The sequence below is a fragment of the Lipotes vexillifer genome, unplaced genomic scaffold (assembly GCF_000442215.2).
Source record: "Lipotes vexillifer unplaced genomic scaffold, Lipotes_vexillifer_v1.1 scaffold1524, whole genome shotgun sequence".
In the NCBI taxonomy this organism is placed as follows: domain Eukaryota; kingdom Metazoa; phylum Chordata; class Mammalia; order Artiodactyla; family Lipotidae; genus Lipotes; species Lipotes vexillifer.
This window is the reverse complement of record NW_006773476.1, coordinates 662,537-687,903: the sequence shown is the minus strand read 5'-3', so window position 1 is coordinate 687,903 and position 25,367 is coordinate 662,537. Positions and strand designations below refer to the sequence as shown.

Below are 25,367 nucleotides of genomic sequence, written 5' to 3'. Positions count from 1 at the left end.
GCAAAGAAAAACTTTTGAAGATTTTTGAGAATGAGCATGGCTATTACATAATCAAGAGTGAGAAGGTTAAAGCTGGTCTTAGTGAGCAGCTTGGATATAAGGGGAAGGACTGTTGCAGTAGGCCAAGAAAGTACCAATAATTACTTCAAAATAACTGGTAGTAATGGGAATGTAAAGAAAGGGGAAGACACGGAAGGGATGAACTAATTTGACTTCATGTTTGCCTAGGGCAATGGAAGAGTCAAAGATAATGCTCAGATTTGATAACTGGGAAATTTGACAGAAATAGGGAAGTCAGGAAAAAACAGCTGCTTTGGAGGCAGAGGGCATCTGAGACAGAGTGAGGAATAAGGACACAAGCAATGATAAAACCCACCCAGTTTAGTAACTCCAGCTCTGCTCCCAAGGTGGTGATTAACTGATGAGAGATATGCCATTATCCAGAGAACTCTGACTGTGTTTCTGTTAAGCATTCACTTACGGTTGACTGCACGGCATGCATCCTAGTGGGCCTGAAAAATCCTGGGGTGCCTTCAGGTAGTTACGCAACAATGTGTTCTAGAGTCCTCCCTGTCACGGAGAAACATTTAGAAAAATGTATGATTTCATCTTTCCTGGGCAGCTACACCTATCAGAGTAATTTCAGCCACTGATGAGGAAAAAGAAGAATATGATCTTGGAAGCCAAACCTGGTTGTAGATCCCAGCTCTGAAATGTACTAGTTATGTGCTTTTATTCATAAACCTGTACCTCTCTGAGACTCAATTTCCTCATCTGTTAATTGGGGATAACTACCTATGCTTAGGGTTGTTGGGAGGATTAAATGTAATAATGTGTATAAATGCTTAGCACAGTGCCCAGCCCAAAGTAGGCATTCAATGAATGTTACTTTACACTTCTGTCCCAAACTTGACAGTGGAAGGAAAGGGGGTTTAACATAAAATATGAGTAATGAGAATGAAAATTTTATACATAACGGTACCAAAAAACTCTATTATCCCAACAGTGATTTAAAGGTGTCACACCATAACCCCTGAGAGACAATGGTCACCCCCTGTTGCCTAAGTTTCTCAGGCTAATAGAGGAGGGTTGTGAGAGCTTGGGGCCTTCATTTCCCTCCATCTCAATCAGGAGATTTGTTTGGTGAGATATGTTTTGAGCTAAGTCTTCTTTTTTTTTTCCTTTGCAACAATGCTCTTTATTGCTATATATAGTTATTAGTTATCTCATCATGCATAAAGCCTTCTCCCCACCACCACACAACCAGGGCTGGCAAGTGCATTCTTTGGTTGAGATCTGCAGCCAGCTGTCTCTTCCAGGTGCCCGTAAGGTGCCTGCTGACACCCAGACTGCTCACTACTTGCTTGGCTGGCAGGTTCGGTCATGTGATCTGTGCTGAAAATTACTGATTTCAAGGGGATTAAAAGCCAAGTGAGGAAATGTTATATAAGAAACCCCATTAATGGGCATGATCAATCATCCCATGACATCTATTAACTGTGCAGCAGTCCACAGAGCAACTTTGAGATGACTCGTACCCTCTGTGAGTTTGCATTGCAGGTAGTCTATTCCAGGACAATTATCTACATACCAAACAGAAACACGAAGAAACTGTGCCCAAGCACTGCAGTAGCCCCTTTCATCCAAACTCCAGTTGCTCTCAGTTGTTTTTATTCTTTACTTTTTTATATCAGACGCTGTGTGGTTGAGGATCAAAAAGCTTGCCTCTTCTGCTTTTCCCAGACCTTAAGCAAATCTACTCCAGACGGTCTTTTAAATCTCCTTTCAGCTGACAATACAAAGCAAGTTTACTTTCACTCAACGACACTGACATAACTATTTGGGTATACTTTCTCAGCTTATGGTGTGGCGAATGGGGCCACATAATTCACCAGCAGGGAGACAAAGTTCATAATGAAGAAATGGATGAAAAAGAAAAATGGAACAGGCAGGATTACATGCACAGCTAGCTTCAGGGCCAACTTTAAACTTGACAAGTAGCTGGAAGTTGCCTCCTCTGTGGGACACTTGGAATCAGGAATACCTCAAGCTGCCAAACAATACTCGCCTACCTACTGTAGTCTACAATTTCTTCCATTACAGGTGCCCTTTTGCTTTAAGGCTTTGATCCTAATTTAAAGCATAAATTCTTCATGGGGGGGATCACGATGGAAGCTTGAATCAGTCATGGACAGTCTAGTATGAGCAAAGGGTTGGATTTGGAATAATGGAGGATTTGTATTGGGGGAAAGGAAAAGGACACAGAACTGGGACACTGGGGGCACTTTCTGTTCACTGACTCTACAAATTAGCTAGGGTCGCGTCCTAATAACGCGGCTGCAAGGAAGAGGAGATTTGCAGAGGGTCAGCTCTTAATTAAAGGGGAACTTAAACAAACACAATTATGAGGAATGAAGACCTCCGGGAAATCTTAGTTTGCCATGGGTAAACTGGGCTGGGTGTGGATGAATATTTGTTTTTTATCCTGTTCCATAAAATCCACAGACTGACATCCACGTGCAAACACAGAGGGTTTCTTGATCGTCCATCTCAAAGTCCTCACACACAGAAGAGTTTCTGCGCTAGCATCTCAAATTTATAGACAATCACTATATTGATTTTGGTGGAAAACAAATATGTTTAAAACAAGTTAAAACAAAAACAAAACAAACAAAATGTGGATTCAAACGTGCTATGGGAATCTTTCCGTGAATTCTTTTTAAACAAAAGTACATTTTGTAATATGAATAATCGCATCCTGAGCTATTGCATTTGAGTTTAGGTTTTTTAAATATCAGGTTTGTTAGATATGGCAAAATGTAACACGAAATAACTGAATTGGACTCATTATCTCTCTCTTTCCTCTGCCTCTTTTTGTGCTCTTCACTGTATCTCAGCAGTCACCTTCAGATTCCATATGTAGCTTCTGCCAATCACTTACCTTGCCACAATATACAAGAGAAATTTGTCTGAAATTCCATGGAGACCAAAGCAGTTGCAAGAAATGGAGAGAGTGGTTTGCATAAGGTTTGGGTTCAAAGCCCAGGTGAGCACTAGAATAAGATCAGGAGAGGAATTTGCATTTGCCTCCTTTCATCTCACATAATTTTTTGATGAATAAGAATATTAATTTCATAAAATGTCAAACTTCTGTTAATTACGGTATATCACAAACAACATTAAATGTCAAATAAACTGAATTAAAATATATGTGACATATATTACAGACAATATCATGAATATATAAAGACCTATAAATCAATAAGACACGTCTATTCTAACATCACAATAGAAATCTGAATGAAGGAAATAAACAGGAAATTCTCAAAATAAAGCATAAATATGGACACAGAAATGAAAAAAGTCACGAACTTTACTAATAATAAAGGAAATGCTAACAGAAAAGAATCTTTTTATATTCCCCTATCAAGTGGGCAAATATATTATTCAATGCTAGGCAGGGGGCAGAGAGACAAGTACTCTCATATTCTGCTGATGGGAACATAACGTGGTACAACCTTTCTGGAGGGCAAATTGGCAGTATATATCAAAAGCCTTGAAAATGTTCACAAATGTTTGGCCTTACATTCCTACCTCTAGACATTTATCCTATGGAAGTAAGTAGGGATGCTGTATGTGTGTTGTCATCACAGCATCATTCAATAGGTAGAGATTAGAAACAGCTGAAATGTTCATGTTGGGGAATGGTTAAATAAATTACAGTATGTCTACCAGGGAGAGGGTGGTGGTGGTGGGATGAATTGGGAGATTGTGATTGACACATATACACTAATATATATAAAATAGATAACTAATAAGAACCTGCTGTATAAAAATAAAATAAAATAAAAATTCAAAAAAAACCCAAAAATAAAATAAACACAATTACCTATAACAGTCTTCAACAAAGGATTCTGAAAGCTGTAGTTATGTAGCTAAGTACACTTGGAACTTTCCTGCATATTATGTGCGTGTTATAAAAAAAATTACAGTATGTCTAATGGATGGAATATTGTGTAGCCATTAAAATCACACTCAAAAACATTTAATAACATAAGAAAATGTCCAAGATGTAATGTTAAATTTTTTAAAAATAGGACACAAATTGTTCAATCCATTTTACTAAAATAAAAACTGTGCAGTATATTTATTTTAAATAGAATGGAAAGAAATACATCAAGTGTTAACAGTGGTTATCCCTGAGCAAGAGTCACCCATACTTTTTTTTTTCATTTTTGTGTCTTCTCAAATGTCCAAAATGAGCACATGTGGATTTTGTACTTAGAAAAACACAGATGCTACCTCAGAAGAAGAAAGACATTTGCAAAGCGCTTTGAGTCCATTAGAGTCTGCTTCCCACACAATGTTCCCAGGTTCCTCATCTACCACAGTAAAAAGCAATTTGTAACCCTGGCCTGAGCCTTCCCCCTAGATTCTGTGCCTTTGTCTGCTTATTTCTGGATGGTATATAGCCCTTCTTGGATCATGCTTTTCTTACCCAGAACTTGACTGCCAGTCATGAAGGACACCTAAGAAAAGAGACCTGCTTCCATAAACCTCATTTGTATTGGGTAGCCATTACAATAGGTCAGTGGTTCTCAACTCTGACTGTACACGGGAATCACCCGAGGAGTTCAAAATAAAGCAAAACAAAGCCGGAAATCACTTTCAGGGATACTGATTTAATTGGTCCAGGGTGAAGCTTGGACATCAATATTTTAAAGCTCCCAAGGTGATTATAATGTACAACCAGAGTTGAGAAACACAGAGGTAAGTGAAGATACAGAAAAATAGAGTAATGCTTTCTTCAGCTGGATTCAGTTGAGCAAGATAGGCAGGGTTGACACTGACCCTTGGAGGATCTTTTACAGCACTGGCCCCTGAAATACCCACAAGGTATCAGCTGTTCATTTGTTAATGCCATAGCCTAAAGATCATAAAGCACATCACCAACTTTGACATTCATTATCTGAACGACGCCAGGAGATGGGCAGACCCCAAAACGATGCTCAACATCCTCTTTTCCTTTCCTTCCAAACTCACTTGTGTTAAGGCCACCACTAAAAGGCAGCTGTGTTAGCTGGAGGGGTAACACAATAAGCCACTAGCCATTCTTACGCTGGCACCTAGAAGAGGACAGAATGCTGAGAGAATGGGACATAGGACAAGGAAGTTTTGATGTGGGGAAGGAGGAAAGAAAAAGCCAGAAGTGGTGGTGATAGGTCCAGTTGGGGTATTGGGTAGACAGGGAACATCAGGTTCTTGTGTGGCATCAAGAAGATGAAAGGGCTCTGTCCACTTCATAACATTGCCAAGGGCATCCTGAAATGAGACCTATAAAGTAGGCTTAGCAGCATCACATACTTGAAAGAGCACTAAACTGGAAGTGAAGAGACTTGCTTCTGGAGCCAGGACGAGGGTGAGGCAAGTGAGGATACATTTGCACAACCCTGAGAAAGTGCCTTCTTGGGGGGTGGGGGTAGTGAGGCTATGTTGGTCAAAGGGTACAAAGTTTCAGTTTTACAAGATGAAAAAGTTCTGGAGATCTAAGGTACAGCATGGTGTACATTAACTATAGTTAACAATACTTTTTGGTGACTACAGTAAGCAATACTGTATTGTACACTTGACATTTGCTAAGAGGGTAACTATTAAGTGATCTCACCACACACAAAAAGGACTAAAATGGTAACTATGTCAGATGATGGATATATTCATTAGCTTGATTGTGGTGGTCATTTCACATTGTAGACGTATATCAAAACATCAAGTTGTACACCTTAAATATATATAATCTCTATGTGTCAGTTAGACCTCAATACAGTTGAAAAAAAAAGACAAACTAAAAAAAAAAAAAAATCTTTGTACCCTAGCTGCTTCTCTTGCTTTACTCTAGTCCTGGCCCTTGCTTACTTATGTTCCAGTCTTGCTTCTGACTCTCCACTAGCTGTGTGATCTTGGGAAAGTCACTTCTTCTCTCTAACCACCACCCCCTAAACCAGAGTAGCTCCACTTTTATCTGTCTCACACGTTGGGCTTCCATGAAAATTTCATTTGAAAAAGGAGTTCCAGAGCTTTAAAAATTCTGTATGACTTCTCTGAGTCATCTGTAAGAGTCCATCTAGCCCGTAATGCTGTGATTCTATGACTAAAAAATGCAAACCACAAGAATTTATATGGGTCATTTTGAGCCTCTCTTTTTCAACCTGCAAATACTGAAAAGGCAGTTTCTATCACAGGCCAATGGGACAAATATTGAATTACCCTCTGGCAAAGATCAATTTTCCTCTCTAGAACATTTCGAGAGGGTCACCAATCCCTTTGGGGGCTTTACGGAAGATTCCAAGAATTCTAGTCAGGCACAGAATGCTATAAATGCCAGCACTCGTGTGGAGCCCATTTGTCAATATCAGAGACCCCCATCATGTGAAGACTGCTAGAGACCCTGTCAGAAGTACAGATGGTGTGGCTCAGAGAGACCTGGTACAGGTTCATGAGGAACAACAGCTGTTGCTAGCCCTTGCTGGAAGACATAAAGCAGAAAGGAGAAAATTATCCTCAGCTATATTTCCTTGGGTGCCTTCATTACCAACACCCATATGTCAATATCCTATTTCTTATTCTTCTGTGTTTTCAGGTCAAATACTAAATTTCTTCAGCATAGAGCAGCTTTTCATTTTGTTTGTACATTGAACAAAATCCTGGCCTTTGTTCCCCCTGTGAAAATGATTTTGACAATTGTAGATTTGAGATTTTGGGGGGTTTTTGGTATCCGCTGTCATTCCTGTCATGAGGTCAACCTAATAGTCACAGATTGAATTCCTTAGGAGTAGATTCTGAGACGGAAATTTGCATGCAGAATTTTACTGGGGAATACTCTCATTAAAAACACTTGTGGGAACCAACAAGGACCTACTGTGTAACACAGGGAACTCTACTCAATATTCTGTAATAACCTATATGGGGAAAGAATCTGAAAAGGAATGAATACGTGAATATGTATAACTGAGTCACTTTGCCATACACCTTTAACTAACACAACATTGTAAGTAAACTATACGCCAATAAAATCAAAATTAAAAAAAAAAAAACACACTTGTGGGAGGAAAAGAAGGAAGCAAGTTTGGGCAGAAGGAGATGGTGCAGTCCTAACAAGACCTCAACCTACCCTTCAGGGAGCCCTGAAGTTGGGATGGCCCATTAGAGTTACCCCATTTGGAGCGAAGAGGTTATGCCTTGATTCCCCATAACAACCAGTCACTGGATGCAGGCTTCCCTGGGAAGGGAGTATTACTCTAAGCTAGGCAGCTCTCCTCAGCCAACAACTTTCCCAGAAGCTGAAGGAATAAGTCCTTTTGCGCTGAAGGGGAATCTGGGTGGTACAGCACAGCATCCCGACACTAGCCATTACCAATATGGCCTCCTTGTATAGCAAGAGTAGCCCAACAACCAGTCCAGCATGATTGGATTGGTCATAGCTGTGGCCCAGCTCTTCATCCATAATCACCTTGCCACTCCTCTATTGTCATGTTCCTATGTTATCTTGGTTGAATGCAGATGACAATCTAGCGTTCACCCAGTTACCTATGTGGCAACTCCCATTCTTTAAACTGAAAAAGAAACAGAAGTTGGACAGCAGCAGTGGTTTGGAGTCAGACTGAGAGAATTCGCTGCTCAAATAAAAGTAGCCTTCAGTATTGCAAAGCTGGGCGCGTTAAAGCTCACACAGAGTAAAGGACAATTCTGAAGCTGCTAAAGCAGCAGGCTTATTTTTTACAAAGCCAAGGCTTTGTTACACACCTCACCTTCTACAAGCACCAACGCCTGCTTCTGCTCTGCCTCCAGAGTCAAACTTTTCTTTTTTCTTTTTGTTCCTCCCTCAAACTCATATTACTCTCTTTGGTCAGCTGTAACAGGAAACAGTCAAACTATAATAAATTAGGTATGAAAACAAATGAAAGCGCTTTTCTCTGTGGATTGCTCACTGACATGTACTGAACTGAGGTGACCATTTCTCCCCAGCGTTCTTGAGTACACAGCCACATGCCCTAGCAGACACAGAGAAACTCTTCACGGTAAGAAGATACCGCAGCGTTAGGCTACAGTCCTGACTTGCTCAGAAATGTGAGGAAGGCTCATAGCCCAGAAGCCCCCAGACCCAAGCTCATTAAGAAATCAGTATGCTTTTTCTATTTAATTTTTGAATAGGTAATACATCTACACGGTTCAAAGAACAAAAGTATTGAAAGATCCATAAAATCAGTGTTTATTAAGAGGCCTCGCATCTGTGGCAGCAGGCAGCATAAAGAGGCAACACTCATTTGTCATCCATGTCTTCCAGGAGCTGACACGCTGAGAGGACAGCATGAGTTGTATTTTTTAATCTTTACTGCTTCTGTACTTACAGGAAATAATACCTGCTTCTTGTAAAAAATGCAAAAAAAATCAAACATTACATAAATAAATGACAGTGCAAGTAGAAGTTCTTGGTAATTCTACAGCTCCGAGGTAACTACTGACAGTTCCTTCAAATTCTTTTCTATACACATACAAGTGTGCAGTTTTTTACAAAAATGGAACTACACTATAAATGCTATTTTGCAGCTTTTTTCTAACAGTATATTGAAGAAATGTTTTCTTTTGTTATATAGAGATTGAGCTATCTTTTTAACAGTAGCATAGTATTCCATGTATATATGCTATAATTTATTTATCCAGTTCTATTTTGAATTTTCAAATGTCTGTTGTACAATTCTTCAAATTGGTTTCTCCACTGCTCGTAACTGATTTACCTTGACTTTACTCATCTCTGGAGAATTTATGACTAGTCAGTAATGGAAGCTTCATGGAAGAAGAGGCATCCACAAAGGTCTATAGGTAGTAGGAGATGTCAGGAAAAGGGACAGACAGGTGCAATTGCCTTGAGTAGGTAACAATGAGAACACTGCATAAGTGGGCAAGACCTCTTCCAGATTTAAGCAAATGTGAAAATAGGGGAGAAATGGAGACGGGGCTGGGGTGAAGGATTTTTAAAAACAAGGGAGATAAAAGCAGGTTGGAATGGAATGAGTCTTGATACATGGATGGTGAGTTGTTATAGAGCAAAGGTTTTATGAAGAGAATTAGCATGCTTTAGTTGAAGCCAAGCTTGAATTTAATTAACAATATAATGTGGCTATTTAGAAGTATTAGCAATCCTAGGCTGCTAAAATAACAGCACATATCCAAAGCAAGCAATAATCAACATTGGTTAAATCACATGTGAATTATCAGGATCAATAAAATATTGACAGATGTCCATAGGAGAGAGAAACAACAGTAAGGGAACCTATTATCATGTCATGAACTAATTGTTGAAGGACTGGGACATTTTTAGCCTGACGAAAAGAAAGATAATGGGAGGCAGGCATATGTTGTTTTTAAAAATGTGAAGGACTGTCACATGGAAAACGGGTTAAATTTGTCTCTTTGGTTCCAAAATGGTAGAATAGGACTAACAAGCAGAGATTACAAGAATGTAGGTTTTGACTCAACAGACAAAAACTTGTATTTTGCTAAAGGGTGTTTTTTTTTTTTAATTTAACAACTTTATTGGAGTAAAATTGCTTTACACTGTTGTGTTAGTTGCTGCTGTATAACAAAGTGAATCAGCTATACGTATACATATATTACCATATCCCCTCTGTCTTGCATCTCCCTCCCACCCTCCCCACCCCTCTAGGTGGTCACAAAGCACTGAGCTGATCTCTCTGTGCTATGCAGCTGCTTCCCACTAGCTATCTGTTTTACATTTGGTAGTGTATATATGTCCATGCGACTCACTCACTTTGTCCAAGCTTACCCTTCCCCCTCCCCGTGTCCTCAAGTCCATTCTCTATGTCTGTGTCTTTATTCCTGTCCTGTCCCTAGGTTCTTCAGAACCTTTTTTTTTTTTTTTGATTCCATATATATGTGTTAGCATACAGTATTTGCTTTTCCCTTTCTGACTTACTTCACTCTGTATGACAGTCTCTAGGTCCATCCACCTCATTACAAATAGCTCAATTTCGTTTCTTTTTATGGCTGAGTAATATTCCATTGTATATATGTGCCACATCTTCTTTATCCATTCATCTGTTGATGGACACTTAGGTTGCTTCCGTGCCCTGGCTATTGTAAATAGAGCTGCAATGAACATTTTGGTACATGACTCTTTTTGAATTTTGATTTTCTCAGGGTATATGCTGAGTAGTGGGATTGCTGGGTCGCATGGTAGCTCTATTTTTAGTTTTCTAAGGAACCTCCATACTGTTCTCCATAGTGGCTGTATCGATTTACATTCCCACCAACAGTGCAAGAGGGTTCCCTTTTCTCCACACCCTCTCCAGCATTTATTGTTTCTAGATTTTTTGATGATGGCCATTCTGACTGATGTGAGGTGATACCTCACTGTAGATGTGATTTGCATTTCTCTAATGATTAGTGATGTTGAGCATCCTTTCATGTGTTTGTTGGCAACCTGTATATCTACCTTGGAGAAATGTCTATTCAGGTCTTCTGCCCATTTTTGGATTGGGTTGTTTGTTTTTTTGATATTGAGCTGCATGAGCTGCTTGTAAATTTTGGAGATAAATCCTTTGCCAGTTGTTTTGTTTGCAAATATTTTCTCCCATTCTGAGGGCTGTCTTTTCATCTTGTCTATGGTTTCCTTTGCTGTGCAAAAGCTTTTAAGTTTCATTAGGTCCCATTTGTTCATTTTTGCTTTTATTTCCATTTCTCTAGGAGGTGGGTCAAAAAGGATCTGGCTGTGATTTATATCATAGAGTGTTCTGCCTATGTTTTCCTCTAAGAGTTTTAGAGTGTCTGGCTTTACATTTAGGTCTTTAATCCATTTTGAGCTTATTTTTGTGTATGGCATTAGGGAGGGTTCTAATTTCATTCTTTTACATGTAGCTGTCCAGTTTTCCCAGCACCACTTCGTGAAGAGCCTGTCTTTTCTCCATTGTGCATTCTTGCCTCCTTTATCAAAGATAAGGTGACCATATGTGTGTGGGTTTACCTCTGGACTTTCGATCCTGTTCCATTACTCTATATTTCTCTTTTGGTGCCAGTACCATACTGTCTTGATTACTGTAGCTTTGTAGTATACTCTGAAGTCAGGGAGCCTGATTCCTCCAGCTCTGTTTTTCTTTCTCAGGATTGCTTTGGCAATTCGGGGTCTTTTGTGTTTCCATACAAATGGTGAAATTTTTTGTTCTAGTTCTGTGAAAAATGCCAGTGGTAGTCTGATAGGGATTGAACGGAATCTGTAGATTGCTTTGGGTAGGAGAGTCATTTTCACAGTGTTGATTCTTCCAATCCAAGAACATGGTATATCTCTCCATCTGGTTGTATCATCTTTAATTTCTTTCACCAGTGTCTTATAATTTTCTGCATACAGGTCTTTTGTCTCCTTAGGTAGGTTTATTCCTAGATATTTTATTCTTTTTGCTGCAATGGTAAATGGGAGTGTTTTCTTGATTTCACTTTCAGATTTTTCATCATTAGTATACAGGAATGCAAGAGATTTCTGTGCATTAATTTTGTATCCTGATACTTTACCAAATTCATTGATTAACTCTAGTAGTTTTCTGGTAGCATCTTTAGGATTCTCTATGTATAGCATCATGTCTTCTGCAAACAGTGACAGCTTTACTTCTTTTCCGATTTGGATTCCTTTCATTTCTTTTTCTTCTCTGATTGCCGTGGCTAAAACTTCCAAAACTATGTTGAGTAATAGTGGTGAGGGTGGGCAACCTTGTCTTGTTCCTGATCTTAGAGGAAGTGATTTCAGTTTTTCACCATTGAGAACGATGTTGGCTGTGGGTTTATCATATATGGCCATTATTATGTTGATGTAATTTCCCTCTATGCCTACTTTCTGGAGGGTTTTTATCATAAATGGGTGTTGAATTTTCTCAAAAGGCTTTTCTGCATCTATTGAGATAATCATATGGTTTCTCTCCTTCAGTTTGTTAATATGGTTTATCACATTGATTGATTTGCACATATTGAAGAATCCTTGCATTCTTGGGATAAACCCCACTTGATCATGTTGTAAGATCCTATTTATGTGCTGCTGGATTCTGTTTGCTAGTATTTTGCTGAGGATTTTTGCATCTATGTTCATCAGAGATCTTGGCCTGTAGTTTTCTTTCTTTGTGACATCTTTGTCTGGTTTTGGCATCAGGGTGATGGTGGCCTCGTAGAATGAGTTTGGGGGTGTCCCTCCCTCTACCATATTTTGCAAGAGTTTGAGAAGGATCGGTGTTAGCTCTTCTGTAAATGTTTGATAGAATTCGCCTGTGAAGCCATCTGGTCCTGGGCTTTTGTTTGTTGGAAGGTGTTTAATCACAGTCTCAATTTCAGTGCTTGTGATTGGTCTGTTTATATTTTCTATTTCTTCCTGGTTCAGTCTTGGAAGGTTGTGCTTTTCTAAGAATTTGTCCATTTCTTCCAGGTTGCCCATTTTATTGGCATAGAGTTGCTTGTAGTAATCCCTCATGATCCTTTGTATTTCGGCAGTGTCAGTTGTTACTTCTCCTTTTTCATGTCTAATTCTTTCGATTTGAGTCTTCTCCCTTTTTTCCTTGAAGAGTGTGGCTAATGGTTTATCAATTTTGTTTCTCTTCTCAAAGAACAAGGTTTTAGTTTTATTGATCTTTGCTATTGTTTCCTTCATTTCTTTTTCATTTATTTCTGATCTGATCTTTATGATTTCTTTCCTTCTGCTAACTTTGGGGGTGTTTTCGTTCTTCTTTCTCTAACTGCTTTAGGTGTAAGGTTAGGTTGTTTATTTGAGACGTTTCTTGTTTCTTGAGGTAGGAGTGTATTGCTATAAACCTCCCTCTAAGAAATGCTTTTGCTCTGTCCCATAGGTTTCGGGCTGTCATGTTTTCATTGTCATTTGTTTCGAGGTATTTTTTCATTTTCTCTTTGATTTCTTCAGTGATCTCTTGGTTATTTAGCAATGTATTGTTTAGCCTCCATGTGTTTGTATTTTTTACAGTTTATCTCCTGTAACCGATAATCTAGTCTCATAGCGTTGTGGTCGGAAAAGATACTTGATACGATTTCAATTCTCTTAAATTTACCAAGGCTTGATTTGTGACCCAAGATATGATCTATCCTGGAGAATATTCCATGAGCACATGAGAAGAAAGTGTGTTCTGTTGTTTTCGGATGGAATTTCCTATAAATATCAATTAAGCTCATCTTAAGCCATCATAATGTATCATTTAAAGCTCGTGTTTCCTTACTTATTTTCATTTTGGTTGATCTGTCTTTTGGTGAAAGTGGGGTGTTAAAATCTCCTACTATTATTGTGTTACTGTCAATTTCCCCTTTTATGGCTGTTCGCATTTACCTTAGGTATTGAGGTGCTCCTATGTTGGGTGTCTAAATATGTACAGTTGTTATATCTTCTTGGATTTGATACCTTGGTCATTATGTATGTCCTTCTTTGTCTCTTGTAATAGTCTTTATTTTAAAGTCTATTTTGTCCGAAATGAGAATTGCTACTCCAGCATTCTTTTGATTTCCATTTGCGTGGAATATCGTTTTCCATCCCCTCACTTTCAGTCTGTACGTGTCCCTAGGTCTGAAGTGGGTCTCTTGTATACAGGATGTATACGGGTCTTGTTTTTGTATCCATTCAGCCAGTCTATGTCTTCTGTGGGAGCATTTAATCCATTTACATTTAATCCATCTACATTTAAGGTAATTATCGATACTATGGTCCTATGACCGTTTTCTTAAGTGTTTTGGGTTTGTTACTGTAGGTCTTTTCCTTCTCTTGTGTTTCCTGCCTAGAGAAGTTCCTTTAGCATTTGTTGTAAAGCTGGTTTGGTGGTGCTGAATTCTCTCAGCTTTTGCTTGTCTGTAAAGTTTTTAATTTCTCCATTGAATCTGAATGATATCCTTGCTGGGTAGAGTAATCTTGGTTGTAGGTTTTTCCCTTTCATCACTTTAAATATGTCCTGCCACTCCCTTCTGCTTTGCAGAGTTTCTGCTGAAAGATCAGCTGTTAACCTTATGGGGCTTCCCTTGTGTGTTATTTGTTGTCTTTCCCTTGCTGCTTTTAATATTTTTTCTTTGTATTTAATTTTTGATAGTTTAATTAATATGTGTCTTGGTGTGTTTCTCCTTGGATTTATCCTGTATGGGTCTCTCTGTGCTTCCCGGACTTGATTGACTATTTCCTTTCCCACATTAGGGAAGTTTTCAACTATAATCTCTTCAAATATTTTCTCAGTCCCTTTCTTTTTCTCTTCTTCTTCTGGGACCCCTATAATTCGAATGTTGGTGCGTTTAATGTTGTCGCAGAGGTCTCTGAGACTGTCCTCAGTTCTCTTCATTCTTTTTTCTTTATTCTGCTCCGCAGCAGTTATTTCCACTGTTTTATATTCCAGGCTACTTGTCCGTTCTTCTGCCTCAGTTATTCTTCTATTGATTCCTTCTAGAATATTTTTAATTTCATTTATTGTGTTGTTCATCATTGTTTGTTTGCACTTTAGTTCTTCTAGGTCCTTTTTAAACATTTCTTGCATTTTCTCCATCCTACTCCCAATATTTTGGATCATCTCATTATCATCACTCTGAATTCTTTTTCAGGGAGACTGCCTATTTCCTCTTCATCGGTTAGGTCTGGTGAGGTTTTACCTTGCTCCTTTCATCTGCTGTGTATTTCTCTGTCTTCTCATTTTGTTTAACTTACTGTGTTTGGGGTTTCCTTTTTGCAGGCTGCAGGTTCTTAGTTCCCGTTGTTTTTGGTGTCTGCCCCCAGGGGCTAAGGTTGGTTCGGTGGGCTGTATAGGTTTCGTGGCGGAGGGGACCGGTGCCTGTGTTCTGGTGGATGAGGCTGGATCTTGTCTTTCTGGGGGGCAGGACTGTTTCCTGTGATGTGTTTTGGGGTGTCTGTGAACTTATTATGATTTTAGGCAGGCTCTCTGCTAATGGGTGGGGTTGTGTTCCTGTCTTGCTAGTTGTTTGGCATAGGGTGCCCAGCACTGGAGCTTGCTGGTCGTTGAGTGGAGCTGGGTCTTAGCGTTGAGTTGGAGATCTCTGGGAGAGCTCTCGCCAATTGATATTACGTGGGGCCAGGATGTCTCTGGTGTTCCTATATCCTGAACCCAGATCTCCCACCTCAGAGGCTCAGGCCTGACACCTGGCCAGAGCATCAAGACCCTGTCAGCCACATGGCTTTTGGGAAGTCTGAGGTCTTCTGCCAGCGTTCTGTAGATTTTCTGTAGGAGTTGTTCCACATGTAGATGTGTTTCTGATGTATTTGTGAGGAGGAAGGTGATCTCCAAGTCTTACTCCTCCGCCATCTTGAAGGTCCCCCTAAAGGGTATTTTTTTAAGTTTAGTTTAACTATAGCAAAGATGCTCTGTGTGATTTCATTACCAGTATTATTCAGCCAATGCTTTCTTCATAAATAGAAGTAAAATTCAACCTAGTCCTTGCTGAATTTTCATAAATTCTTAATTACTGGGATTCAAAATAATGAGGCCTCATTGCACATTTCTGAAGAAAGATTTTCAAATACTTTAATCTTTTCCTTCCTATGTTTATTTCTTAATCTCACGCTTTGGCACACCATGTGCCTTCCACTCCCACTGAAGCAGATAGCACCTTGAAAACCCACACAAAAATGTAAATCTGAGAAATAAATATGTGTGGTTGGTTTGAAAAGAGTAAGAATTAACATTTAAAGCAATGGTAATTTACTCTGATCTGTAATTTTGAGCTCCTATGCTGAAATTGTTCATTTGGAAATTACCAAGGGCTTGGGTCTCATTTGTGATCTTCTTCCTGCATATACACCCAGCACACAGAGGAGTCGTAATGACCGGCTGAGTCACTGCTGACATCTCCCCGAAGCGTGTTCTCCAAATGTCAATACCATTTTCTATGGTGCAGTGAAGAAGATTCCCAACCATAACCTGCTTAAAGTACAGGGTGAGCCTGAGGTGGCACAGAACCTGCAAAGTGTTCAGAGGGCAGCACAATCATCCTCCATTCGCTACTCCTCCAGTAGTCAAATTATTAGGCCACAGATCATTTTGGCCTTGGAAAGCATCCGCATTACCCACTCCCATTAGTCATTACCTAAATACAAACGGAAAACAATTTAAATTTAATGGGGCAAAAGGAGCTGCTTTTGACCATATCCCAATAAAATGATGTCTATACCTGATGAAACTATACTCGGATTATGAATTCATACCAGAAGCAAAAATATAGACATGATGTAACATTAGAGACATGAATACTCTAAAAGACCAGCACATACGAAATCCTTGTGCTCTTCTGTGGTTCATACAGATATGCTGTTCTTTCCAACTTCTCAAACCCTGACTCCAAAAAGGTTACCCAAAACTCAGGCATCAGATCTTTTCTCTTTCCCATGCAGCATAGATCCAGCGTGTTAGTCGTTAATAGCTGTCTGATATAAATTAACTAAAAAGGAACCAAGAATCTCTAATCAAATGAATTGAGAAAGGGGAAGAACTTAGGAAGACTTAATATGATTGAACTTTTTCATAATACTGTCAACAAAGAAACAGTACGATACCTCTGTTATAGACTGTTTTTGTCAGGTCTTCTGAGAGCTATGTTGCTTGGGAGACATAATTTACTTCGTTGGATAGTCATATCCATGTAAGGATAAGTCATATTATAATCAGGTTCTATCTCTACTAAAGCTATTTCTAATTCTGAAGATTGTTGTTGTGAAGATGAAAGAAATGAGCTTCAACCAAAATAGGACAGATTGTGGCCAGAAATAAGAAAGAAGCTACTGGCATCCATCCCATAAATATTTTGATAATGCCTGTCAATAAAAACAATTAGGTACTATAATTCAGGTGTGATTGCTTAAGTACAGGCTTGATAAACACCTAGCCCGGTGCCCCCAAGTTGAAGAATCTTCTTTCCTTTCAATCAGGATAGAGATGCCAACTGTCTGGAAGGTTAAGGCTGAGGTTATGAGTAAGCCTGCTGCCCACAGTGGATAAGGTCCAAGGGGACCCAATAGACTGTGCATAAAAACTCAGCAGAACCTTTAAAACCTATGGAAAGATTTTTAAAAGAAAAAATAATCAATGTAGCTGTCTTCCCTTCGTTCAGGATTTTCCATCCTCCAAGCGATTATGGAAGCAGCAGTGCAAAACAACTGGCAAGTGACAGCAAGGTCTGTGGGAAACATAAAGGACGTCCAAGAATTCAGGCGCATCATTGAAGAAATGGACAGGAGGCAGGAAAAGCGATACTTGATTGACTGCGAAGTTGAAAGGATTAACACAATTTTGGAACAGGTACGTTTGAGATTTATTCCACGCCCAGCCAACCTGTTAAATCATCAACCTGAGGCAGTTCCCATATCTGCTAATAAATTAAGTAGCCAACAGACTAAACTTGCCAACAGTTTTGATAGTGTCTCTAATCCTTTTTTCCTCCCCAGTGGCTGCAGAAAAGGAGAGAGAGAAATAAAAGAAAATCTAAGCGGTTGAAAATTGCATACCATGATTAATCTGGTAGTCTCTGCAATTTAATGCTACTTATCAGATAAACACACCCTTTCACAACTCTGTTTCACAGATAGCTGTCTATTTCAAACTAAACCCCTTCCTTTCGACACCTTCCTCCCAGCAAGGAACAGACAAGGGATTAGGCAGGGCAGAAGGGTAGGGTTTTTGTTTCAGGGGCCTAGTTGCAAAGTATCAGAGCAGTATTCACTAGGTTTGAATTTGTCGATATTTTTGAAGAACATCCCTCTGGTTTGAAAGAGAGAGCAAGAGAGAATGAATGGGAATATGTATATATATAATTGCAGACCATTTTTAAAGTAAGATGGCATATGAGAAAAAATAATGTTTATCGTTTTTAAAATGTGAAAAAAAGTGAAAAAGCATCAGACTGGGGAAAAATACAATCCAATGGACCAAAATATATTCATTATTAATCTTGGATATTTAAATTTAAGACTGAAACGTATTCGAAGAGTTGTTTTACCCTAAGCCAGATGGATATTCTGTTTGGAGTGAAGAGTCAAATAGAAATGTGGTGAAAGTTTATTATTTTCCTTAGAAGTCTCAGTTTGCCAGTTAATAACAAAGTGCCTATGCTGCCATAAACAAAACTGTAAGGGAAACATTTCCATTCTAATTCGATCCCAGTGTACCTAGGGGCCAAAAGGGCTTCAGAGATTGAAATTATAGTGAGCAGCCATTGCTTGGGAGAACTGTTTTATAGCAAATTAAATATTAACAATTTGTCAGATATGCCCCCATAAGAAGAGAATGCAAAAAAAAAAAAAAAACAGCAGTAAGAAAAGTGAAGGGAGGGGTTGGGAGAGAAGAAGAACAAGGAAGGAAGGAAGGAAGGAACGAACGAACGAACGAACGAACGAACGAACGAACGAACGAAGGAAGCACTGACTCTGTATCACAGAGATACAAAGCTGTCCCCATCTCTAGTGAATCAACCTCACAAAAAATCTAGAGCACTAGCCTGGCTAAATCAAATTTCCCAACTAACATTCTCTTAAGCTCCCCCAAATGATACACCCCTCCCTTCCAAAAGAAAAAAAAAAAAAACTGCCTTCGATTTTCTTAGATCTTGAAAGTGAAGAATCAGGTCAGTGATGCTGGTGTATGTACTACATGCCCTCCAAAATTTTAAACCAAAATAGCCTCTTAGTGGGTGACCTACTTAATAGCCTAAAGCAGAGGAACACCCTCCTTGTCATACTTTGTTTTCCTTCTTCTGTGCGACTGACTTAGGCTTCTTGAATAGTGTACACTCTGATAAGTCTTTGGAGTTTTATAGGACCTTATACTGGAGTCTGGGATTTTTCAGCATGACGCAGTAGAAAAAGCAGTGGGTAGAGCTGTGAATTCGATATAGCTGTGGGATCTTGGGCACTTAAAATATCTATGCCTCAGTTGTGTCATCTACAAAATGGGCAATAAAATTTGCTCTTCCTCACATGATTGGTGTAATTGCTTTGAAAAGCGTAAAATGCTATAGAAAAAAATCATTATTACTAAATATTTTCAGGAAAACTAAACTAACATTATTCAAAAACCCCGTCCTCTCTTTTTTTTAAAAAAAAACATCTTTATTGAAGTATAATTGCTTTACAATGGTGTGTTAGTTTCTGCTTTATAACAAAGTGAATCAGTTACACATATACATATGTCCCCATGTCTCTTCCCTCTTGTGTCTCCCTCCCTCCCACACTCGCTACCCATCCCTCTAGGTGGTCACAAAGCACCAAGCTGATCTCCCTGTGCTATGCGGCTGCTTCCCACTAGCTATCTATTTTACGTTTGATAGTGTATATATGTCCATTCCACTCTCTCGCTTTGTCCCAGCTTACCCTTCCCCCTCCCCATATCCTCAGGCCCATTCTCTAGTAGGTCTGCGTCTTTATTCCCGTCTTGCCCCTAGGTTCTTCATGACCTTTTTTTTTTTTTTTTAGATTCCATACATATGTGCTGGCATACGGTATTTATTTTTCTCCTTCTGACTTACTTCACTCTGTATGACAGACTCTAGGTCCATCTACCTCACTACAAATAACTCAGTTTCGTTTCCTTTTATGGCTGAGTAATATTCCATTGTATATATGTGCCACATCTGCTTTATCCATTCATCTGTCGATGGACACTTAGGTTGCTTCCATGTCGTGGCTACTGTAAATAGATCTGCAGTGAATACTGTGGTACAGGACTCTTTCTGAATTGTGGTTTTCTCAGGGTATATGCCCAGTAGTGGGACTGCTGGGTCGTATGGTAGTTCTATTTTTAGTTTTCTAAGGAACCTCCATACTGTTCTCCATAGTGGCTGTATCGATTTACATTCCCACCAACAGTGCAAGAGGGTTCCCTTTTCTCCACACCCAGCATTTATTGTTTGTAGATTTTCTGATGATGGCCATTCTGACTGATGTGAGGTGATACCTCACTGTAGATGTGATTTGCATTTCTCTAATGATTAGTGATGTTGAGCATCCTTTCATGTGTTTGTTGGCAACCTGTATATCTTCTTCAGAGAAATGTCTACTTAGGTCTTCTGCCCATTTTTGGATTGGGTTGTTTGCTTTTTTGATACTGAGCTGCATGAGCTGCTTGTAAATTTTGGAGATAAATCCTTTGTCAGCTGTTTCGTTTGAAAATATTTTCTCCCATTCTGAGGGCTGTCTTTTCATCTTGTTTATGGTTTCCTTTGCTGTGCAAAAGCTTTTAAGTTTCATTAGGTCCCATTTGTTCATTTTTGCTTTTATTTCCATTTCTCCAGGAGGTGGGTCAAAAAGGATCTGGCTGTGATTTATATCATAGAGTGTTCTGCCTATGTTTCCCTCTAAGAGTTTTACAGTGTCTGGCCTTACATTTAGGACTTTAATCCATTGTGAGTTTACTTCTGTGTACAGTGTTAGGGAGTGTCTACTGTCATTCTTTGACATGTAGCTGTCCAGTTTTCCCAGCACCACTTCGTGAAGAGCCTGTCTTTTCTCCATTGTGCATTCTTGCCTCCTTTATCAAAGATAAGGTGACCATATGTGTGTGGGTTTACCTCTGGGCTTTCTATCCTGTTCCAGTGATCTCTATTTCTGTTTTTGTGCCAGTACCATACTGTCTTGATTACTGTAGCTTTGTAGTATACTCTGAAGTCAGGGAGCCTGATTCCTCCAGCTCTGTTTTTCTTTCTTAAGATTGCTTTGGCTATACTGGGTCTTTTGTATTTCCATACAAATTGTGAAATTTTTTGTTCTAGTTCTGTGAAACATGCCAGTGGTAGTTTGACAGGGATTGCATTGAATCTGTAGATTGCTTTGGGTAGGAGAGTCATTTTCATGATGTTGATTCTTCCAATCCAAGAACATAGTATATCTCTCCATCTATTTGTATCATCTTTAATTTCTTTCACCAGTGTCTTATAATTTTCTGCATACAGGTCTTTTGTCTCCTTAGGTAGGTTTACTCCTAGATATTTTATTCTTTTTGCTGCAATGGTAAATGGGAGTGTTTTCTTAATTTCACTTTCAGATTTTTCATCATTAGTATACAGGAATGCAAGAGATTTCTGTGCATTAATTTTGTATCCTGATACTTTACCAAATTCATTGATTAGCTCTAGTAGTTTTCTGGTGGCATCTTTAGGATTCTCTATGTATGGTATCATGTCATCGGCAAAAAGTGACAGCTTTACTTCTTCTTTTCCGATTTGGATTCCTCTTATTTCTTTTTCTTCTCTGACTGCTGTGGCTTAAACTTCCAAAACTATGTTGAATAAGAGTGGTGAGAGTGGGCAACCTTGTCTTGTTCCTGATCTTAGTGCAAATGGTTTCAGTTTTTCACCACTGAGGACAATGTTGGCTGTGGGTTTGTCATATATGGCCTTTATTACGGTGAGGAAAGTTCCCCCTATGCCTACTTTCTGCAGGGTTTTTATCGTAAATGGGTGTTGAATTTTGCCCAAAGCTTTTTCTGCATCTATTGAGATGATCATATGGTTTTTCTCCTTCAGTTTCTTAAGATGGTTTATCACATTGATTGATTTGCATATATTGAAGAATCCTCGGGTTACTGGAATAAACCCCACTTGATCACGGTGTGTGATCCTTTTAATGTGCTGTTGGATTCTGTTTGCTAGTATTTTACTGAGGATTTTTCATCTATGTTCATCAGAGATATTGGCCTGCAATTTTCTTTCTTTGTGGCATCTTTGTCTGGTTTTGGTATCAGGGTGATGGTGGCCTCATAGAATGAGTTTGGGAGTGTTCCTCCCTCTGATACATTCTGGAAGAGTTTGAGTAGGATAGGTGTTAGCTCTTCTGTAAATGTTTGATAGAATTCGCCTGTGAAGCCACCTGGTCCTGGTGTTTTGTTTGTTGCAAGGTGTTTAATCACAGTCTCAATTTCAGTGCTTGTGATTGGTCTGTTTATAGTTTCTATTTCTTCCTGGTTCAGTCTTGGAAGGTTGTGCTTTTCTAAGAATTTGTCCATTTCTTCCAGGTTGTCCATTTTATTGGCATAGAGTTGCTTGTAGTAATCCCTCATGATCCTTTGTATTTCTGCAGTGTCAGTTGTTCCTTCTCCTTTTTCATTTCTAATTCTATTGATTTGAGTCTTCTCCCTTTTAGTCTTGATGAGTCTGGCTACTGGTTTATCAATTTTGTTTATCTTCTCAAAGAACCAGCTTTTAGTTTTATTGACCGTTGCTATTGTTTCCTCATTTCTTTTTCATTTATTTCTGATCTGATCTTTATGATTTCTTTCTTTCTGCTAACTTTGTGGTGTTTTGTTCTTCTTTCTCTAATTGCTTTAGGTGCAAGGTTAGGTTGTTTATTTGAGATGTTTCTTGTTTCTTGAGGTAGGACTGTATTGCTATAAACTTCCCTCTTAGAACTGCTTTTGCTGCATCCCATAGGTTTTGGGTCATCGTGTTTTCACTGTCATTTGTTTCGAGGTATTTTTTGATTTCCTCTTTGGTTTCCTCACTAATCTCTTCGTTATTAAGTAGTGTATGGTTTAGCCTCCATGTGTTTGTAATTTTTACAGATTTTTTTCCTGAAATTGATATCTAGTCTCATAGCGTTGTGTTCGGAAAAGGTACTTGATACGAGTTCAATTTTCTTAAATTTACCAAGGCTTGATTTGTGACTCAAGATATGATCTATCCTGGAGAATGACCCACGAGCACTTGAGAAGGATGGGTATTCTGTTGTTTTGGGATGGAATGTCCTATAAATATCAGTTAAGTCCATGTTGTGTAATGTATCATTTAAAGCTCGTGTTTCCTTATTTATTTTCATTTTGGATGATATGTCCACTGGTGAAAGTGGGGTGTTAAAGTCCCCTACTCTGATTGTGTTACTGTCGATTTCCCCTTTTATGGCTGTTAGTATTTGCCTTATGTACTGAGGTGATCCCATGTCGGGCGCATAAGTATCTACAATTGTTGTATCTTCTTCTTGAATTGATCCCTTGATCATTATGTAGTGTCCTTCTTTGTCTCTTGTAATAGTCTTTGTTTTAAAGTCTATTTTGTCTGATATGAGAATTGCTACTCCAGCTTTCTTCTGATTTCCATTTGCATGGAATATCTTTTTCCTTCCCCCTCACTTTCAGTCTGTATGTGTCCCTAGGTCCGAAGTGGGTCTCTTGTAGACAGCATATATACCGGTCTTGTTTTTGTATCCATTCAGCCAGTCTATGTCTTTTGGTTGGAGCTTTTAATCCATTTACTTTTAAGGTAATTGTCGATATGTATGTTCCTATGACCATTTTCTTAATTGTTTTGCGTTTGTTATTGTAGGTCTTTTCCTTCTCTTGTGTTTCCTGCCTAGAGAAGTTCCTTTAGCATTTGTTGTAAAGCTGGTTTGGTGGTGCTGAATTCTCTTAGCTTCTGCTTGTCTGTAAAGGTTTTCACTTCTCCACTGAATCTCAATTAGATCCTTGCTGGGTAGAGTAATCTTGGTTGCAGGTTTTTCTCCTTCATCACTTTAATTATCTCCTTCCACTCCCTTCTGGCTTGCAGAGTTTCTGCTGAAAGATCAGCTGTTAACCTTATGGGGATTCCCTTGTGTGTTATTTGTTGTTTTTCCCTTGCTGCTTTTAATATGCTTTCTTTGTATTTAGTTTTTGACAGTTTGATTAATATGTGTCTTGGTGTGTTTCTCCTTCGATTTATCCTGTATGGGACTCTCTTTGCTCCCTGGACTTGACGGACTATTTCCTTTCCCACATTCGGGAAGTTTTCTACTCTAATCTCTTCAAATATTTTCTCAGTCCCTTTCTTATTCCCTTCTTCTTCTGGGACCCCTATAATTCGAACGTTGGTGCATTTAATGTTGTCCCAGAGGTCTCTGAGACTGTCCTCAATTCTCTTCATTCTTTTTTCTTTATTCTGCTCTGCAGTCGTTATTTCCACTATTTTATCTTCCAGGTCACTTATCCATTCTTCTGCCTCAGTTATTCTACTACTGGTCCCTTCTGGAGAATTTTTAATTATTTCATTTATTTTGTTGTTCACCACTGTTTGTTTGCTGTTTCGTTCTTCTAGGTCCTTGTTGAATGTTTCTTGTGTTTTCTCCATTCTATTTCCAAGATTTTGGATCGTCTTTACTGTCATTATTCTGAATTCTTTTTCAGGGAGACTGCCTATTTTCTCTTCATTTGTTAGGTCTGGTGGGTTTTTGCCTTGCTCCTTCATCTGCTGTGTGCCTTTCTGTCTTCTCATTTTGCTTAACTTACTGTGTTTGGGGTCTCCTTTTCGCAGGCCGAAGGTTCATCATTCCCATTGTTTTTGGTGTCTGTCCCCAGTGGCTACGGTTGGTTCAGTGGGTTCTGTAGGCTTCCTGGTAGAGGGGACTAATGCCTGTGTTCTGGTGGATGAGGCTGGATCTTGTCTTTCTGGTGGGCAGGTCCACATCTGGTGGTGTGTTTTGGGGTGTCTGTGACCTTATTATTATTTTAAGCAGGCTCTCTGCTAATGGATGGGGCTGTGTTCCTGTCTTGCTAGTTGTTTGGCATCGGGTGTCCAGCACTGTAGCTTGCTGGTCCTTGAGTGAAGCTGGGCGTTGGCATTGAGATGGAGATCTCTGGGAGATTTTCGCCTTTTGATATTATGTGGAGCTGGGAGGTCTCTTGTGGACCAGTGTCCTGAAGTTGGCTCTCCCACTTCAGAGGCACAGCACTGACGCCTGGCTGGAGCAGCAACAGCCTGTCCTCCACACGGCTCAGAATAAAAGGGAGAAAAAAAAGAAAGAAAGAAAGAAAAAGAAAGAAAGAAAGAAAGAAAGAGAAAGAGAAATAAAGTAAAATAAAATACAGTTATTAAAATAAAAAATAATTATTAAAAAAATTTTAAGTAATAAAAAAAGAAAGAAGAGAGCAACCAAACCAAAAATCAAATCCACCAATGATAACAAGTGCTAAAAACTATACCAAACAAAAAACCAAACAACAACAAAAAAATACGGACAGAGAGAACCCTAGGACAAATGGTAAAAGCAAAGCTATACAGAAAAAATCTCACACAGAAGCATACACATACACACTCAGAAAAAAGAGAAAAAGGGGGGAAAATCCATATATCTTTGCTCCCAAAGTCCACCTCCTCGATTTGGGATGATTCGCTGTCTCTTCAGGTATTCCACAGATGCAGGGTACATCAAGTTGACTGTGGAGATTTAATCCGCTGCTCCTGAGACTGCTGGTGGAAATTTCCCTTTCTCTTCTTTGTTCGCACAGCTCCTGGGGTTCAGCTTTGGATTTGGACCCGCCTCTGTGTAGGTCGACTGAGGGCGCCTGTTCTTCACTCAGACAGGACGGGGTTAA

At 39.2% G+C, this 25,367-nt stretch overlaps 1 protein-coding gene across 2 annotated transcripts in view; it reads left to right on the top strand.

Moving 5' to 3' along the window:
* The window catches only part of GRIA3 (glutamate ionotropic receptor AMPA type subunit 3), a 282,338-nt gene that overhangs the window by 120,217 nt on the left and 136,754 nt on the right, over positions 1-25,367 (top strand). For both annotated transcript variants that reach the window (XM_007448347.1, XM_007448348.1), the window contains exon 4: positions 17,149-17,336. In XM_007448347.1, the coding sequence (XP_007448409.1) occupies positions 17,149-17,336 (188 nt within the window). The remainder of the gene's footprint in view (positions 1-17,148; positions 17,337-25,367) is intronic.